Genomic DNA, 20,299 nt, shown 5'->3' with positions numbered 1-20,299 from the left:
TTCTCCCTGTGAAACACCCCCCAAATGAGGATCTAGGGGTAGTTCTCTCCCTAAGGCCACTCCCAACAGGCTGTCTGAATGAGGCTGCACAGTTCTCAGCTCAGTCTTCCCCTTCCTCCAGCTCACCTTCAAACATCCTCCTTTTCTCCTAGGTAGAGCCCAGGGCAGGAGTAGGATGTATGAGAAAGGCTTGCATCCCAGGGAAGAAACAAAGTTTCTGGCGGTTGGAAGTCCACAAGCAAAAGCAATGAAAAATTATTCTAACAGTACAACAGCTTATTTCCCTGACCCAGCCTTGAATGCTCTCTCCCTTTCAAACCTACCTCTGCTTCTCTTCATCATTTCTTAGCTGCAACATGTGTTGTAAGGGAATGGTTTGTGGAAAAAAGGGGTCCTCCGTCTTCTCTGTGATTGCATACAGCAATGGAATCAGCCAAATACACAAGGTGTTGTCTTTATTACTTAAGCAAATTTCCTTCACAGCGGAAATGTAATTGCTGAAAAGAAAGAGAACCACCAAAAATCTCCTTTAGTGCTCAGAGCTCCCATAACCACCTCCTAGGATGGCAGTGGGAGCTGTGTGCTTTCCCTTCAACCCAATGACATTCATCTTGCCAACATGTAGCTGCATGAAGGTGTGTGAGAGAGGGAGAGCTTGGTTCTAGAGACCTTATCAGCAGACATTCATGTACAACAAATGAATCCCACCCCAGCTTTCCCCAAACAGTCTCCCTCCATAAGTTTTATGTAGCAAAGGAAAATCAAAAGAAAAATAACACAAATGCTATAGGTTATATCAAAACAGCATAACAGAATACAGTAATCTGACTTTGTGGTCTAATATATCCATTTATGTAGGGCTCAATTCAGCGGTCTACACAAAAGTGTCTAATTCTCTTTGAGATGTCTGGGACATCCAACACAGACCTGCAGGGTTTTCAGATATGAACCAGAACTTCTGGGAGATACTGATCCTTTCAAATTGTCAGCAGGAGGCTTGGTGAGATAGCACATGACATCTAAAATGACACTGATGCCCAGCTGAGTCTTGGATCTCCAAAGATTATAACAGAAGCCCAGACACCTACAGATGTGCATAAATGTAAGGGTCTGAATCTCAAGCCAGTCCCTGCCAAAAATAAGACCTGTGGCTCTCCTTCCATCGGAGACCTGGCAGAAGGGACAGGCTGCACAGGTTATGCAGCCAGTGGCAAAAATATAGCTAGGAAGCATTGAAGTGAAGGGGAAAAAGTGTTGGGGGACCACATTCTACCTCTGTCTTCACATAATTGCTCCACAGAGAAAATGGCCCAATGAACTGAATGACTATAGAAGGATCAGTAACTCAACAAAGTAGGATGACACTTTTAATTACCTCTTTCCTCTCAGATGCTTGAATTTGCCTTGAAATGGGCCAATGTCCTGGAAGAGTTTTTCAGCCTTGATTATTAACTCTTTGCTTAGTGGGATGTTATAACAAAATGAGGTGTGTAAGGCAAAAAGCAGCCCATCATCTTTATGCTCCTCTTCCTCCAGGTATCCAACAATCTTGTCCATGAACTTTATCATGTTATCGTGCAACTGGACAATGAGAATAAGGAAGGCGAGTTTCACCAAGCTAGACAAGACAATTTTACTTGAGGAGCTGGGAAGGGTTCAGGAAGGAGGATGGAAGTTGCTAAGAATCATTATTTGGAGGCAAAAGACTTGCAGTTAGACCACTTACCTAAAGACAGGTTCCTGTCTTTTCAACAGCTAACAAATTTCTTAGCTTCCATTGTGTCGCATTACCCTGGCACTACCACAGGGAGAATGTTTTCCTTGCTGTCACAAGTTTACCAAGTAGTTCTTATGTGCTGAATCCATGTCGGCAGCAGGACCCTATTGGCCACCCATTCTAGGATGCTCAAGCCCTACCACAGATGAAGTATAGGTAAACAGATCTTCAGTCTCCCAGGTGAGCTGGGAAATCAAAGAGAATCAAAAGGAATAGTGGAGATTCTCTCAGAGGCCTAGCTTAGTAGAATCATAGAATCATAGCATCATTTAGGTTGGAAAAGACCTTCAAGATCATCGAGTCCAATCATTATCCATGCCCACTAAACCATGTTCTGGAGTACCTTGTCTACGCGTTTTTTTAATACCTCCAGGGATGGTGACTCAACCACTTCCCCAGGCAGCCTGTTCCAATGATTGACAACCCTTTCAGTAAAGAAATTTTTCCTAATATCCAACCTAAACCTCCCCCGCCACAACTTGAGGCCATTTTCTCTTGTCCTATCTCCAGCCACCTGACAGAAGAGACCAGCACCCATGTCCCTACAAGACCCTTTCAAGTAGTTGTAGAGAGCGATAAGGTCTCCCCTCAGCCTCCTCTTCTCCAGACTAAACAGGCCCAGATCCCTCAGCTGCTCCTCCTAAGACTTGTGCTCCAGACCCTTCACCAGCTTCGTTGCCCTTCTCTGGACACGCTCCAGCACCTCCATGTCTTTCCTGTAGTGAGGGGCCCAAAACTGAACACAGGACTCGAGGTGTCACCTCACCAGTGCTGAGTACAGGGGGACGATCACCTCCCTGCTCCTGCTGGCCACGCTGTTTCTGTGATACAAGCCAGGATGCCGTTGGCCTTCTTGGCCACCTGGGCACACTGCTGGCTCATATTCAGCCGGCTGTCAACCAGCACCCCCAGGTCCTTTTCCTCCAGGCAGCTTTGCAGCCACTCTTCCCCAAGCCTGTAGCGCTGCATGGGGTTGCCGTGACCGAAGTGCAGGACCCGGCACTTGGCCTTGTTGAACTTCATATGATTGGCCTCAGCCCATCGATCCAGCCTGTCCAGATCCCTCTGTAGAGCCTTCCTACCCTCAAGCAGATCAACCCTCCCTCCCAACTTGGTGTCATCTGCACACCTGCTGAGGGTGCACTTGATCCCCTCATCCAGATCATTGATAAAGATATTAAACAGAACTGGCCCCAATACTGAGCCCTGGGGAACACCACTTGTGACCCGATAGTATAGGAGTATGACTCCATGCCTGAGAAACCCAAAGGGCACTTAAAGAACTTTCACCTGAACAGAGATGCAGCACCTATCACTCAGCTCCTCTCATTGGGATTTCCCTACAGATGAATTGCAAGGCATTGCTCTGCAGCCTGTGTAGCCCAGGTGTATTTTAGGCTTTCCACTATGTGTGACCTATTAGGATACATCCACAATGTAAGACAACATCCCCACCTAGATGTTTGTAACCTAGGTACCCAGTCCTCTTCTGGATATACCCTGCTGACTCCCTCTGAGGCAAGCCCCAGACCATGCCAGGTGGATGTGGCACCTCAGCTCAAACAGGGCTTTTATTAAACAGCATTGGTGGGTTGAGCCCAGCCAACAGCCAAACACCCACCAGGCTTCTCACTTAATCTCTTCTCCTGTGGACCAGGATGAAAACAGAAGGAAGGTGAGAAGACTCATGAACTGAGATAAAGACAGTTAAACAGGGAAAGCAAAAGCTGTGCACATAAACAAAGCAAAAAGAAGAATTCATACACTACTTCTCATTGGCAGGCAGATGTCCAGCCCCTTTTTGGGTGGCAGGGCCTCAGCACGCGTAACAGTTGCTTGGGAAGACAAATGCCGTAACTGCGAACATCCCTGATTCCTCCTCATTTCTCAGAGCTATTATTGCTGAGGACAACATCATATGGTATGGAATATCCCTTTGGTCAGTCTGGGTCAGCTGTCTTGGCTATGTCCCCTCCCAAACTCTTGTCCACCACCAGCATACTCACTGTGGGGAGCCAGGGGAGAGAGGAAGCCTTGATGCTGCACAAGCACTGTTCAGCAATAGCCAAAACATTCATTTGTTATCAACACTGTTTTAGCCACAAATGCAAGACACAGCACCATATGCTATGAAGAAAGTTAACTCCATCCCAGCCAGACCTAGTACCATCTCAGAGAGAAGTCAGGCTGGGATGGGAGTGGACATCAGTCGTCTCCTTTAGCCATGGAGATTTTGCCTTGTTATTACATTTACAGGACAGAGATTCACTTCCATGAACAATGAGAATATTGACTTCAACTTTTCTTCCAGGAATCCTGCTCAATCCATGGCAAGAGATGGATGTGTCCAGGGCAAAATTCCACCTGTCCACCTTAGGATAAGACAAACATCCTCCCCTTTGCTACTTGCAGATAGATCTCTGCTGGTAATAAAGGGAGCTGGGGAGGGGGGGCTTGCTCAGGTGGACCTGTTCACACTGAAAGTAGTACTCAGCTCAGGAAAGTAAACACCTGAAAGAAGCAATTTCAGCCCAGAGAGGATCCATCATTGCAGTTGATAAGGACTGGTAAACTGTTCCTCTGACTAAACATCAGTGCCCACTGAATGGTTGACTCTCTCGCCAATCCTTCAATGACTCTGTTGACTACTTCTCAGCACCTACAACAGGAGCTAAGACATTCAGCATGTATGCACCTAGTTATTTTTCAGTATGCTAGTTTTATTTTAGGTGTCTGCAACCTTAAACTGCATCCTACCTTTGGTTCATACCCCTGAGAAATAAGTCAAATGGGAATCTAATTTTAAACTTTGAAATGAGGCTTTGAAGCCAGAAACTGCATATGAAGTTCTTTTTTTCCACGCAGGATTCTCAAAAACAAGGTAGTCTTTCCATGACCCACCCTCAAAGCTAGTTCTGCAAATGACACCATTTGGCTCTGATTCCAACAGAAGACCTCCTTTGACCTCATCAGGCTTTGGGTCCAACTCAGAAATTGGAAAAAGCAATGAATATAAGGTCCAGCCTTTTGATGTTCTCTGGCTGTGGTTCAGAAACCTATGTGGAATTAGAGGTAGCTGCAGAAATTTCTCTTCAGGGGTCTGCCTACCTGGGAGCTGCTTGCTACTTTGGCTTGGTGTATACTTACCACTTGCTCAGTAAGATCAGTTGGAGAATAGGGTTCGCCTTTTGCAGCATCCCCGAGATAGATTTTGAAGCTCTCCGTGTAGATCTTCAGTTTCCTTTCTATATTCTTAAAGCCATTCTGGAGCCTGATGGGCCGGAGAAATTCATCTGCAAGGTGTTCTATGATACTACAGTTGACTGACTTTTGGGGCATTGTTGTTGAAGACCAGAACTTGAAGGCAGGCAAGTATTTGATGTAATTTTTTTTTTTTTCATGAAAATAGCACTTTATGTTTTCAAAGATGGTCCATGTTCCTGGGGAGGAATCGGTGTTTGTGAAGGAACCTTCAAACTTTAAAGGATGAGTCTTAAACTGGCCCTGAGCTAATGATACCAATTGCTTTATAAGAGTGTCAAGCCCAGCTGAGCCATAACTGAGCCACTAACGCACAAAACTCACCATGCATATTTAAATTCAGCCCTAGATATCTCACCTGCACTTTAGATGGGCCTGGTATGCATAGCCCATGGCTGATTCAATTGCCCCAATAATAGGTGTCTACTACTTTTTGAGTCATCCTGGTATATTCAAAACATCTATACAGGGTGGCTGGTCTGACACTGGACAACCAGCTCACCTGCACCTTTCTGGAATGGCAAGTGAAAGCCTGATGGTAGATGCAAAGGTGATTCAAGGCTTCATTACACACTCTCCTTTGTGATATATAACACTTGCCATCTGTGTTATATAAAGAATTTGTTTGTGTTAAAAAAACAGCCCATAAGCCTATGTGCAAAAATCCCCACATAACAATGCTTCTGTTGTAGGAAGCAGGTGGTGCCCCACTGTGAAGCAAAACAAGGGAGAGTTTATATTCGTCTGCTGCGTGCAAGGATTTGTTGGTCATACTTCACCCCAGTCCTACCTTTGAAGAAAGTACAACACTTACCATCTGCTTTGATCTCTTCCTTGGGAATGTTTATGACTCGATGTAATTGACTCTCTATATTCTTGGAGTCCATTCCACAAATATGCTCTAAATCACATAATCTCATGTCACAGTCAGTTGAGAGCACATTGTTAAGGATAGCATATTTATAAAAAATTGGTCCTCTCTGTAGGTCAGAAATGGGGATCATTGCATGGCCCACGATCACGTTTTTTCTAGAATGGAATAAAGAAGATGAATTAGTTACTACACCATAAGGACCTTCCATCAGGTTCAACCCCAGATGGACTTTAGCTGTACAGATCAGTTAATGCAGCAAGAATGAGCAACCATACCCACATTCAAAATGCAAAGTTCAACAAAATGCCTCTGGCCTTTATAATGGCAGACAAATACTTGATGTTCTGAACTGAGCTTGAAGGTTAATCAGACAGGAGAGAAATAAAAATAACTGGTAAGAAGTCTTGATGTGAACAACCCTGGTTCTAGCGAACAACCCTGGTTCTAGCCAAAGTTGCAGCTGCCTTGCAAAAGAAAAGGGAAATATATCTAGAGATATTGCTGCTGAGTGCTGCAACTGTACCAGAACTGAGGTGACTCTATTCACTCTATATTCTCTCATGCAAGGCATCTGGTGACATTTGAGAAGCTCCGTAAAGTTTTAGACCTCCATGCAGATCTGGCAGATCTGACGCAGGACCTACAGAAGTTAGACTTAACACTCTTAACTCCTACAGACACCTAAGTTTAGGTGTCTTTGTCTGGAGCTGAAGCCCAGGCTGGAACCCTAAATGTGGGGTGAGCTATACGCTTTCCAAAAATGTGATATCAACCTACATTTAGGTATCATTTTTACCTTTTTTTCAGAACAGCAAATTCCTGGTATTGTCCAGGTTGCTTGTACAAAGCAACACAGATCTTGGATGACTCTTCAGAAAACCTGGATTTTTTTGACATTACAGCAACAAACTCTAGGGTCATTGTTTCTTCTGTTCGAAGTCTTTCATTGGACAGATACGGATTCTCCAGGCAGCTATTGGAAGGGAAAGAAATACTGTAATGTCAACATCAAGCCCCCTTCCACCACTCTATTGCTATTTTCACCTGATCCACCTCAGGACTTCAGGGCAGCATTCAGACACTCACATGCATTTCTCCCAGCCTCTGGCTGCAGCTCCTGGCAGGTGAGTATTTTCTGCATCATTTCTTCCAGTCCTGTACAAATATCCTGATTACCCTAAAGCATTTACAGTGGTCCCAGCTGCCTACATGGAAGTATCAAGCCACTATGTGAATAACTCACATACAGACAGCATGCTGTAGACCAAGGGGCATTGCAAAGAGACCAACTCCTGTCCTGGAGGGCCTCTACCTGTCTCCATCTCTATCTGCTGGTGGAGGAAGGAGTTTAAGGGTGGAGTAGCCTTACAGTACTAAAGCTACACCTCTTCCCAAAGACAGCTCTTTTCCCAGCAAGCTCCCAGATCTCAAGCTCCTTGAGGTCTGATGGGAAATCCCACAGCATAGATCTCCACATCAACAAACCTGCTATTGTGTCCTAGGTTTTCTTTGCTTTCATGGTCATCTGTAAGTGAGGAGAATGCTTGGGTTAACATCAGCAGAAAATGCACCAAGCCAAGAAAAACTAGAAGAGAGTTGCATACTGGGAATGGGAGAGAAGCTCTTGAAGTTAAAATCCTCACAGCTTGGGTATGGTTCTCTGGGTCTTTGAACCAAGAAATCCAGCCCACTTGTTGTGTGACCTCCCACCTATCTTGCCAAGCTCCACCAATGCTTGGTACAGCTTTCCTGGGGATAGGGACATAGAGCAATCTGTGCTGCTGGGGGTGAGGGTAGGGGCAGGGAATCAGCCTGAGGACAATAGTTAGCACACCCCACATTGGTGGAGTTATGGATGGGGGCAATGAGTGGAAGGACAACACATACAATTACGCTGAACAATCAGCTTTGAGGCTTCTCTTACCAATTGTCTTTCTCCTCCATGGGCAGTTCATGATAGCAAGCCAAGTACCTCTAGGCATTCAAACAATTTACGTGTGGCATTGCCAGGAGCCTCTGACTCCCAGCCAGGCCCTGCACACTCAGGCCTGCTCTTCACAATAGTCAGCAACAGATTTGCATTAGAGCAGAGATGGGAATGCTAAAATACACTTCGTCAATACCTCTTCTGTTACAGTTTCTTTGCTCCACTGGTTCCTCTCTTCTCTGGTGACCCAGGATCTTTTTCTTGGAAAATAAAGTTTTAAAGTTAAAGAAAAAGAGACCCCCAGCAATGATTCAAACCCAAAAGCCCAAATGACACAAGAGGCACAGGGCCAGGGAGGGTGCAGAGCGGAAGAAGCCATTCAGCCTTTCTTCCAATATTTCTTTTCATGGCTTTTGCTTTGCACACAGCAAATTATGAGTGCAGAGAGCAGAGCTGCATCTCAGCATAACTGCAAGTGAACTCAGGGTGTCACCTTGCAAACTGCGTGCTAGTGACGCCCCATACCCAAAAGAACAATGCTATCTAACATGCTATAGGGGTGGAAAATACAGCCCTCATCCATTGTCCTCAGGGGTCCCCAAGGAGTTCAGCCATGACTGAGTTTGCTCTTTGACAGTTGAAGTGTGATTCCCACTCAGAAGGTGTTCTGGCTTCCTTGAATGCTAGGGGTCCTGGGTTTCTGATAGCCCTGCTTGACTGGGACCAGCACTCAAATAATGCTCCCTCTCCACTGACAAAGCAGACTGTTGTTGGTATGCTGGGTCTTGTTGGGTATGGGTCTCCTCCCAGGGTGGGACTGCTGGGCCATAGAAAGGAGAAGAATATGTGTACTAATGGCCATAATTAGAGTTTCCCTGCTGTGTGCTGCATCAGCTCAGGTCTCCATCAGTGCCAAAGGGCTTTTGGAGAAACTCCAGCATTTGAGAACATGTCAAAGCAAAGCATTTCCTGGCCTGGCCACAGCCATAACGCCTACTGGAGCAGGAAAAAAAAAGACATAAACAGTGTAGGGTGTAATATTGTTTGTCTCAAAGCAGGAATACTGGTAGCACAGAAATCCCAGGCTCTTAGGATATTTTAGCCCAATCCAGTAATGCCCAAATGTTCACAAGAAGTTCTGAAATTTGAAGGTGTACTTGCACTCAGAATTTTTACCCTGCTCCTAGACTGTAATACATCAATACAATCTGTTAGACCAGAACTTTTATAGTTTGGCAGTGGGGTTGATCAGCAGCAGAAGGAAGACAAATTCAGTGGGAAATCTTGAATTTTCAAGCAAAGATTTTACTTTTTATGTGAACAAAATCAAATGGCCTTTTGGCAGAAATTGGCTTTCTCCAAACTGTTTTCTCATGATGGATTTCTTCCATGGCAAAAAATAGGTCAGACCTCAAATTTTACATTTTTGTTTGTTTTATATGGATGAAGAAAAAGAAGCAAGACACCTGATTTCATTTGCCATGATGATGGTGATAAAGAAGGCAAAGGCAAATAAAAAGTTCCCAGAACTATCCTGAAGACATAAAACAATGGATATTGGGTGGACACAGCCACATGGAGATCTCTTCAGACTACAAGCTGCTCTGTGTTGTTGTCAGAGCCACCCTTTTATTTCTGCTTCTTTCACCCCAAAAACATTCCCAGAGCCCAGTGCTGGGGCACAGCATCCATTTGGGATCACCGCCTTGGAAAAGCAAGCAAGGACCATACTCAGGCTTCTTAATGGGGCCTTTTGAGTGAGAGAGGAGGAGGCAAATCTCTTTATCATTAAATATCTCAGTTTAAGGGTTTCAATCACCAATAATAGGAAAGTGGCCTAAGTAAAGCCTGATTTTCTCTCTTCGTGACTTCTGTCACAAGTTTTTTGGCCTGACTATGTTCATTTGACATCAGTGATAATCAATTAAAAACTCTCACCTCATTAGCTCTGGCAGAGGTGTCATCTCTGGACTTCAGGGGTGATTTCTGTCCAGCACAGTGATCTCCTGAAAGTTCTGCACCTGTCTTGTGCGCCTGGAGTTTCTCTTCCTCTACAGCATTTGGAGGTGAGCACAAAGTGAGATCAAGGTTTCCACCTGATCCCATCACTGGTGCCCACCCTTTCCTCTACGATCCAAAGCCACCAGCTGGCCAGCAGAGAGGCACATAGGAAGCCCTGCAGTCCATGACACTGCCTGCAGGGAGCTGCAGACTAACTTGTCAGAGAGCTGGGTAGAGCAAAGATCATCCAGGAGGGGTCTCAACCACGCCACTTTTTAGGGGTGTTCCCTCGAAAGGACAAATCCCAGGGCTGGCCCCATCTTTTGTCTCACACACTGACTTCTTGGGAGTCAGGAAGTAAATTAATGGTGCTGCAACACAGGCAGTGAGGGGAGTAGCAGCAAGGTAATATATAGGAGAGAGTAGAAATGCCCTTATACTCCTCAAGATTGAATACTGACCTTCCTTTTGCCTGGGTTTTCCTAACCATTTCTGTCTCATCAAGATATTCCCCAGTTACAACGTACCTGAATCGGTGGACAGTATCTCCCAGGAGCTGCTGTCATATGCAGTTGAGGGGTCGCTTCTCACCCATCCCAGAGATGAACTGGTATCACAGCCTCCCTTTGGGAATATTTCAGAAATCAGGATACACTCTTCAGACAAGATGATGGGGGAGCCGGTTTCAGAGGGAAGGACTATGAATTCCAGCTCTGAGGATCTAATGAATGTGGTTGTGTCATTCCCAGCTACCCTTCCCTGCCATAAGCCCCCTTCCAGCCAGCTGTGGTTAAGGTATTGTACAACCTGCAAGCATCCACTCATTTTGCCAGCTTCTCTGTAGGACACCAAATAGGGTGAAGCTCAGATCTTACAGGACGGGTCCCTGGATTCCCTGCAGCTTCAGATCCTGGCTAAGTGATGCTCAGAAATCATGTAACTTGACCACCCTGGACCTAGAGAAACAGGGCTCCCACCTCAATGTTTAGTCCTAGAGCTTATACCTGGGATGCAAGCACGGTATCTGTCAGATGTTCTGTGCAGAGAGATTGCTGCTTGTTGCTTTTCGGTGCTGCAGATTTCATTCCTGGTGCAAGAAAATGCATATATTGAGCAGTGTCTATCTTCACCATATCTGCTACAATGATGCTAAGCCTTCTTACTTTGCTCCTAATGATGAAGGAGCATCAGTTGCTTTTAAAACGCTCCCCTTTTCCAGTTAGAATCTGCTGAAAGGTCTGAGCCGGGCCAGCAGTCACAGAGCCCAGATTTCCACCCTAGTGGGTGGACTCAGATGAGCCAGCTAAAAGCTGGCACATCTAATCCAAGCCAGTTAGCTAGATTTTGTAGAGACAAGTTAACAATAGTGCAGCAAAAGAAAATGTCATTGAAAAGGATAAAAGAGAAGCACATGGAAAAGAAGACAAGAAGGACTGATCTGGAGCAGGGCTTGTACCAAGTTTTAAGAAGTCAGGAAGCTCTGATTCCTGCTGCTGAAATTCTGCCACTTTCTGCCCCTTCCAAGGAAAACCACCCAGGAACAAACTTGCCTGTGTCAAAATCGAGTGGTAAGAGCAGATTGTGCCTGCTATGTAATGCTCAGCCAGCCATCCAGCCTGCTGACAGCACCATAAAAATGTGCACATCAGCACTGCTCCTCCCCATTGTTTGTCCCCCACTGCTCCTCCCCGTTGTTTGTCCCCCACCGAGGACAAAGTTTATAACAGAGCCTTTAGCGCAAGTTGCAGCATCTTCTGCTTCTAGTTCTGCAGACTCCCTGATTAAATCCCTGGTGTAGAAAGTAAGAGACTGGCTGTCACACAAGTGTGACATGCTGCTTCTTGCAGACAGCTTTTCTTTGGGCCTAGGGAGACTGGACAGTTTGCCATCTTCTTCTTTTTTCTTTTACCAAGCGAAGCAGCCTTTTTTTCCAGTAGCACTGATGGGAGATCAGCTTTATACACATTTATATACATTTCCTTATAAATAATGTTCAGGTATTTTAAACACAGGATAAAGTTCACCCTCCTTTACAGGAGCTGGAAGTCTTCAATAGGCAAGTACCCTTTTATGGTTAGTTTTACTGGGCTTTCCCTTACTGTATAGAGGAGGAAGTTGCTAGGTTAGAGACACCGGTGGTGGGTTGGTGGCTGTTTGCATTGCTTCCACCCACAACATTTTCTGTTACCTCCTTTCTCAAGTAGCAGGTTGCTGCTGCCTTCCGGGACAGGTGGAGGCACAGGATGAGGTTTCTCTCTGCTTTCACCCTCTCTGTCGCTCTCTGCACTCTCCATCGCAGCAGCTGAAACCTGGGCAGTCAAGGAGAAAACTTCAGCAACAAGACTTGAAGCTTCAAAGCTAAAGGTCTGAAGGAAAGTTTAAAAGATAACAAACACCAGCCTGAGAAGCCCAGGTCTGGTCATTTTACCTCCCCCTCTCTCCCCCCCTGCCCTATGCAATGAGGATGAGAACCTCATTTAGTGGTTACAACCTCACTGGTTTCAAACCCCTCTTCAAGCCGTGTAGGGGTTTGCCAGCACCTCTGAGAAGGCTCAGGAGCATGGAAAAATCAGGTGGTTTTTACACCCTCGCCTGGCAATGCGACTTCATGGGCACATTTTGAGAAACTTCTATGGACTGGGACTTTCCACATAAATGCAGGTCAGCTCAGTCCAGCTCTGCTTTGTAAAAGCGAAAGAAAAAGAGCTGAAGTTTCTGTCCTGGAGTCTCTCTCTGTGCACTGCTTCACGCATTTTCTGGTGTCCTTCCCTTCCTCCTCCCTGATACTGCTCTCAGCCATACTGTGCATTGCTTGCCTCTGTCTCTGCAGCTTGGTCTCTAAAAGATTAAAACGTGCTCAGTCCCTTCCCTGTGCTTGCAGTTATGTGTTTTCTTCTGAAACAGCAAAACTAGAAGACAATTCAAGAGACAGTTAATTTTTCCCCTTTCCCACCAAGTGTTTTTCCTGCAGTGCAGGAAGGGGTGAGAGCGGCACATTTCGAACAGCCCTGTAAAGCCTCCTGTCCCTGCTTCAGGTGCACGGGGAGACCAGGCGCCCTGTTCTGGCCTGGTCATGAATCGGGACGGGGGAAAGCGAGGCAGGGACGGTCTCCCCTTGCCCTCACGCAGGCGGTGAGGCTCCCTCTGCCCCGCTGGGTGCCTGGCCAGGCCGGAGGCTGGAGGTAGCAGCTCGGGGGCAGCTCAGGCTCCGCGTGGTGAGCCCTGGGGCCGAGCTGCGTGGGACAGAGTGGGTCAAGGCGCGGGAGAGACACGGGGCTCCCTGGACACTCTGCGGGGGGAAAGCACCCCCAGAAACATTCCCCCAGAGCCTCCCACTTCCCTTGGGTTTAAAGTCCACGAAGACCTGAGAAAAACCCCCGGGACAGGACCCTGCCCCAGCCCCTACCTTGTGCTGTGGCCGCCTCGGGTGCATCTCCCCACCGGGCTGGGCTGTCTCTGCCTCTTACAGCCGCCTGGGTCTGCCGGCTGCTATTTCTTGGAAATCGGTGGAAAGTGAAAGAAAGGGTCAAGAGGCAGCGGAGCGCTGCTTGTTTCCCATCGCAGGGTGGAGGAGGAAATACCTCAGCAAGAACAAAAGCCAGGGCCCGCAGCGGTGTGAGGCCCCCCCGGGGCGTGTGGTCGCCCCGCCGTGCCGTGGGGCAGCCCTGCGCTTCCCCGGCACAGATGTCGGGGGGGGGGCCTCAGCCCCACAGCTCTCCCCCTGCCCCAGAGGTCCTGGGGTGCATCAGCCCCACGGCTCTCACCCCCCTCCCGCGTTCCCCTGGGTTCCCCAGTGATCCTGCCGGTGTCTCTGTCCCACAGATCCTCCCGTGGCCCCAGGGCTCCTTACCCCACAGATATTCCCCCGCCCCACATGCCTATCCCTCTGTGCCCCGGGGATCCTCAGGGTATCTCAGCTCTGCAAAAACCTTCGTGCCTCCAGGGACCTGGCAGCTTTCTCCCCCTCACCCCCCTCCGGCTCTGGCTGTCTCCAGGATCATGAGGTCCCTGCCACATGTCCCATGTGGTCCTTCTACACAAGTCCCCAGGTATCCTTGATGTGTCTTTGTCCCATAGATCTCTTCATGGCCCAGGGTCCCTCAGCCCCTTCCTGGCCCAATGAATGCTCTAGATTCCAGCCATGACCTTCTGTCCTTGCATGTGGGGCCAAAAGCCAGACCTCAATGTCCCGCATGGTGGAGCAGTGCCAGCTGAAGAACATGCCCAAGGCCACCAGCAAGGCTGCCATCAGGAGGGCAATAGGCCCTGGGGCTGCTCAGGGGCAATCCTCAGGCTCCTGCGGGGAGCCCTGATGTGCGGCCTCCGCTGCACATCCCTCGAGGTCCTGACTGACAGCCCTGGACTGCTCAGCGAGTGACCCAGCTCATCTTCACCCATGGTGGGTGACACGGTACCTGGGATGCTCTACAGGGGACCCAGGTGTCTATTGAAGTTAGACCTTTATAGTATTGTTTTGGGTCATATGAAGCTACAACTCTGTGAATTCAGAAAATTCAACTTTGCTTCCTGCTAAAAAGACAGAAGATACGTTTGTCCAGACTTGGCCTCCCCACTCACAGTCCATGCCCCAGTCACTGCAGTACAAGGTTTACTTCATTCCCTCTTCTGTGACTTGGAACGAAGAAACTATGTCAAGACCTGAGGGAGAATAGCAGGCAAGTTAAATACGAGGCATTTGTAAATTCAGCAGAGCATAATGGCAGCTGGACCTCTTCTGTCCAGGAGGAGGACCCTACCCATAGAAAGCATGTTTGGAGCAAGACGAAGAGCAGTGGGATGAAAGCTCAGCATAGCAATAAGACTGCTGTCTCAGACAACTAGGGAGAGACTGACATATCAATGAACCAAGGAGATGTGCAAACAGGGCCAAGAGGACTGCAGCCCGTGGGCAAGCATTGACTGTCCAACGCTTGCTCCCCCTTGTATGACAACAGAGATGCTGAGCTGTCAAGCAGTTGCTGGCGAGCATCTTCCCCATTGCAGCCTTATCCAGCCCCACTGAACAGGCAAACTGCCACAGTCCTCAGCTCGTGCTTTGCCCCAGAGCGCTGACAGCTCGGACAGGATGGCTGGTCTCCATGCTGAGCTCCTCAGGCTTCGCCCCCAGCCTGAGGAGGTCCTCTGCACTTCTGAGCTTTGTACCCATACGTGGGGTGGCCAGCGCCCAGCCCCGAGGCCCACAGGTGGTGAAAGGCACATGCAGAGCTGGCTGCTGAGACCTACTCCTGGTCCCAGGACTCACAAGTGCCCTCCAGCAGAACAACCACCGTTTCTGATACTTTCTGCCAGAATGAGATCTGCTGTACCTGCCAGCCAAACTCAGAGAAAAGGCGGCTTCTAGACTCTTCAGGAAAAGCACAGAGGAGCTGCCAGTCTGTCACTGAAAACAGCTTATAAGAAACAGAGTTGAAAAGCTGCCAGCATTGACTTTTTTTTTCCATATTTGCTACTTTATACAGCTACAAGGCTGAGAAAGGAAGAATGCTGAGCTTGAAGCAAAACCAGAGCATTATAATGTTCTCTTTGAATGTATTTTTGTGTTACTCTATTGAAGCTCTTGCTTGGTTTACCTTTTAGGGTTTACATTATTCTAAAGCTTGTATTTAAGCCTCATTCTTTTCCTTTTCCTTTTTTTTTTTTTTTTTTAAAAAGCCAACCAACCAGCTCATCAAAAGACGACACTGGAAAACTCAAATTCCCCTGTAGAGTTTTCAGTGTTCAAAGCCCTAAATCCTGCTGAGAACCACAGAAATCAGCATTACAATACATCATTTTACACAAGCTCTATGCATCAAGGGATTCTGCAAACAGAGCAGCAGATATTACAGGATATATTTTGCCTGTTTCCTTATCAAAAAACAAAGACAAAGCCTAGTTCTGTAACATAAACTACACTATCTAGGAGAGTACTGTCTCTGTTAACTTTAAATTGACATTTGCTTTATCACATTAATGGTATTTCATCACTGTACCAAATTTTAAGAATAGGGAAATATTCCAAATTATCATGTTAAAATCCATATCACTATAGCAAGTAGCAGGTATAGTAGCCTATGAGCACATCAGCTGAATGGCCTGTCATTTTTATTTACTCAAATTATTCTTGCCTGAGTAATCCTTTTGTGTGTGTGTATGTGGCACGGATCAGGTAGGAGGAGCTCTTCTTCTGGGGTTTTCAAGTAGCAAAGTTATTTAGTCCTGATGATAGGCTAAAGTAATTACTTACAAAAAGTCTGAGCCCCTTGAGCTAAAAGAGATTATGTAGTTTGATATCTTATCTGCTGATCTTGTTAGGAGCTGCCACTTTATCTTACCACCAAAAGCAATACCCTGGGGAATGATTTGTATGGCAACAGATACAGATTATCTGACTGAAATAGCAGTTTCTTTAAATGGGGTCTTAGTGGGTGTCAGCCCTTAAAAGGTTTTCAGCTCTGCAGAAGTACAAGTAGAATAAACTGGCTGCTTGAGAGGTCCATATCATTCGGTGTAAGTGAATGAATTGTGGATAGGATGATATATACAGCAGCTAGTTCTTTACCAAGAAAAGATTAAAGTGATTTTGCTTGTTAGAAAAATATCCCTCCTGAAGACATGGCATTTCTGTAAACTTACAATGCTTGGGCTTACTTAGGAGGATTGGTTTTGTGTAGCAACCAAGTGCAAGCTTTAAGCTGTAAAGTAATACTATTATAATGTCAAAAAGTGCTGAAGCTGGTATGATGCATGTGAGAGACATGGTTAACCTGTAAAATTCAGATCCTGTAGTGCAGAAAGAGAAACTAGATCAGGAGAGGCTTGAAAAAAATAAATGTGTAAATGTTGCAAATATTCTGGTAAAGAAATAAAAATTTAACCACATAGAAGAGTTAGGTTTGATTAAGAAGTAAAATTGTGAAGCATGATGTATAGGATTGTTAAGTTTGAAATGTAGCCATAGAAACTTCAGGAACTGTGTTATGTGTGACTATAGGAACCTTAATATTGTTAAAGTTTGAAATAGCTAACCATAGAAACCTCACCAGGAAGTTACTGGTTTTTCTATGTTTTGTTTCAAGAAACTAAGGAAACCATCATGGACACCAGTTTGCTGCTTTGAAACCACCTTACCCTTCCCATCTCGATTTGAGTATTGAAGATTCCAATCAGTAGAGCTAAGTGTAACTGACCAATGATTGTTTTTAAATAAGAATATTGATAAGGTTATATAATCAAAGGACCAATCATTATAAAGGTTAAATTTAAGAGTGAGCATAGTATGCATTTTTATGTAGAGAGCTTATGTAACAATGACCTGACAGAAAAAGTCTACAAAAACTGATGGATTTTGATACTAAGTTGGACACGCCTTTGGAGGAGTGATCCCCCGTGTCCCCAGCGCTGCAATAAACGAAGTGCCTGCTTCTTAACTTCTCATTGCTGTTAAGGAGTTTTATTCCGGATTTCGGTAACATAAAGGTGAAAAGGCATGTTTAGAAATTATATATATGTTTCAATATGTTTCTAAATCTTCCCCTTAGCTTGCCACTGCAATTAGCATCTTGCTTTGCCATGCCATGTTAGAAAGTTAGAGAGTACTATATGCCATGACAGGTCATGAGCTAAAGTTGGTCTTGTGGCTACGTTTTATCCCTTGATGGAAAGCAACTGCTTTGACTTAGTAATGAAGAGATATTAACTCATGTCTGTGTTCACTTTTTGTTGTGTGAACATAGGACCTCCTGAAGGAAAATTTGGGAGAGTTTAACAGGACAGAAATAACACAAAATACCTTGTTTAAACTTCCTATAAAGTTTACCCTCTGCTCTCTTGAATAGCCCAGTTCTTGCCCTGCACACCAGACATCTTAAAGATTCCCTGTCCTCACTAGTCAGGAGTTGTGTCTAGAAAACACAGTTGTCGGGCCTCTCTTACTCGCACCAGTCTCTGAGAGGGCTGAGGAGTCACTACAGTCAACTGCTCGGCTTCCCTCCCTTTCCCTTCACTGTTGGTGATTTCAGTCAAAGTTTCATACCTAAATATCATTGAGGATCTGGTCCCCATGATGCCTCTTGAAAATAAGCTTTTGAAGCTGGTGTTCAAGACACGGAAACATGCAGCAGGATAACCCTTCATTTTCCTCATAAAAAATCAAATCCTTCTTGATTCGATACAAGTGTAGAATTCAAAATCATTGTGCTTTAAATCATGAGTTTGCACTTCTGGAATATCTGATGTTCCTTTTTTTTCTCCCTGATGTGGTTGATTTTGTGTCCCCCCGCCTTTCTTTTCTTATTTTACTTTATCTCTTCTTATTTCACTTTATCTCTTCTTATTTCACTTTATCTCTTCTTATTTCAGAGAGCCTTAGTGCTGTTGCATTTTCTGGGGAGTGAATGTTCTGGTGTAGTAGTGCTGCCTAATGTCTGTACCAAAGCTTAAGCAAAGCCAAACATTTGCATCTGAAATTTATGAGGCTCCTGATCTAGGGACTGTTTTAATCATGGTGCTGCTTTCACAATCATTTTACTAAACCATTAAGAAAGAGAAAGAATCATCAGGAATGACTCTCAGGAATCTGAAAAACCCCCACCCTAAAACATTTTGCAAGGCACAACATTTGTTTTAAATAAAAGGAAATCCTGCCATGGCAATGCTGTGATTAAAATGCCATGAAAAGGCTTTAATAAACGTCAGAGACATCACAGGTATCTCTTGCTTTAATGACCACTGATTAATTATCATATGGAGCTTATGCTGAATGTTACTTGGACAAATTAGGAATTCTGCCTCAGGCCATCAGACACTGTACTCCTGGTGCTGCACAAAACGGCTGTGTGCTAAACAATGACAGGATCTGATTCAAAATGCTGAAAGCAAGCCAAAGCAACTGCTTGCTTTGTAAATCGTCCCAGGGGCTTCGTCTGCAGGAGGAAATTACAGGTTTGCAATTGCCCCACAGCACAGCTGTACCAGTAGGTTGTGTGAGGGTTATGTAGTAGGCACAGAGGACACATTTTAACTCGAGTCTCTTGCCTCCTTTGCGTAAGGTTAGAAGATGGAGCTAAACATCCCTGCATCTGGTTTCTGGCACCTCACTTCTGAGAGACTGACAGCATATGCAGGTAATGCAGTACTGCATACATATGTGTGCACTAAGGCAGCTCTCAAGCAGTACAGGAGCTCAGACAGAGACTGGTGCTGTTTCTGAAAGATCTTGTGCGGGCTGTGCTACGCAATTTTCATAGCTTGTTCTGAAGCTTATTTGATTGTCAGTATTTTCTCTCCTAATTCTTCACTGACATCATGCTTACAACACTACCTAAAGTTTTGCAAAATATTCAGAATGTAATCAGCAAAATTCATATGCCAAGTTTAGGGATTAGTCTGATAAATTGTGGGTGCAACTTGTTTGTGCATACGGAGACCCAGGAGATATGCTTGGTCTGTAGCCATGTAGATTTTTTCCTCACTCCCATAAAACTTACAGAAATCTCAATTTCTAATTCTGCAAACCATTTTTAGCCCTGTGAATATCAACACAAGTCCTTCTGTTTTCTTACCATGCAGTTATAATGAGCAATAACCTTTAATCTTGTTTTCAATGGGCAGAGTTCAAACTGTAGTTCTGTTCTCCCAAGTATTTTAGCAAAGGTTATTGTCTTAGTGTAGCATGCTCCCCTGGCTGCATCTCATCAGTAATCTTTCTTTCTTAAGAAAGAGAAATAAACTCTTAAATCCTTCATGTAACTAAAGTCTCTGTTAAATCATTTTGGCATATTAAGAATAGAACAGTGAAACTCTTTCCCCTCTATTATAATTTGAATTATTCTGTCTCTGCACTTACCATTGACCAGTGTGCCTTTTCCTTCCCTTAGGGCATTTTCGGTGTAGTCTCTGTGTGATGATCTTTTTCTGATGGCAAAAAGCAATACCTTTTCAAAGAGCAGGTCACTTTGAGGGTACTTGGGCTATGCTTATGTTGTTATACTTGGGCACATTTTCCTTTTGTCGTTGGGGTTTACAGCACAGTTAATATTTCTCCATGTTTAATCTTAAGTGACTGCCCAAATGTACACTCCTGGCACCACTTTTCACTGCCGAAGAAAGTGTACAGTTACTGCTGGTGCTGCCCAGCTCAGGTCCTTCCAGATGGTGTAAATCAGAGCTACACAGCTGGTGCATAGGTAGCTCAGGACCTGCTCACCTTGTTTGTAGTCATGCTCACATACAAATAACAGATCCGACTGTTGCCTGATGTTGCACTTTCTATCTGTTAACAGAGATTCCCCCACCCAGCAAATTGCTCACTCACCAGATAGCATCACTTCCACCATGACTGGGCAGGTGACATGTCTTACCCTGCTATGGCAACCTCCCAGCCCAGGGTGACCTTCTCCTGGGAGGCATAAAATGCTCCTGGTCCTGACCCATCCAGGGTCCACTAGGCCTATGGTGC

The 20,299-nt window shown here is 45.5% G+C and overlaps 1 protein-coding gene across 2 annotated transcripts in view; it reads right to left on the bottom strand.

Moving 5' to 3' along the window:
• LOC128153345 (E3 ubiquitin-protein ligase rnf213-alpha-like) overlaps nt 1-13,324 on the bottom strand; it is a 62,610-nt gene extending 49,286 nt beyond the window's left edge. The window contains exons 1-13 of one of the 2 annotated variants that reach the window (XM_052812633.1): nt 13,247-13,324; nt 12,029-12,149; nt 10,845-10,927; nt 10,368-10,464; nt 9,778-9,890; nt 8,036-8,099; nt 7,398-7,437; nt 6,999-7,067; nt 6,709-6,885; nt 5,853-6,067; nt 4,925-5,217; nt 1,376-1,581; nt 324-497 (exon numbers count right to left, since the gene is read on the bottom strand). In XM_052812633.1, coding sequence (XP_052668593.1) covers nt 324-497; nt 1,376-1,581; nt 4,925-5,217; nt 5,853-6,067; nt 6,709-6,885; nt 6,999-7,067; nt 7,398-7,437; nt 8,036-8,099; nt 9,778-9,890; nt 10,368-10,464; nt 10,845-10,927; nt 12,029-12,149; nt 13,247-13,273 — 1,679 coding nt within the window. In that variant the 5' untranslated portion in view covers nt 13,274-13,324. The remainder of the gene's footprint in view (nt 1-323; nt 498-1,375; nt 1,582-4,924; nt 5,218-5,852; nt 6,068-6,708; nt 6,886-6,998; nt 7,068-7,397; nt 7,438-8,035; nt 8,100-9,777; nt 9,891-10,367; nt 10,465-10,844; nt 10,928-12,028; nt 12,150-13,246) is intronic. The other variant, XM_052812634.1, reaches the window with a different exon arrangement.
• Nucleotides 13,325-20,299: the final 6,975 nt, after the last annotated feature.

Source organism: Harpia harpyja, chromosome 17, assembly GCF_026419915.1.
Source record: "Harpia harpyja isolate bHarHar1 chromosome 17, bHarHar1 primary haplotype, whole genome shotgun sequence".
NCBI lineage: Eukaryota > Metazoa > Chordata > Aves > Accipitriformes > Accipitridae > Harpia > Harpia harpyja.
The sequence above is the reverse complement of the archived record's forward strand: the minus strand, read 5'-3'. Positions and strand labels throughout refer to the sequence as shown.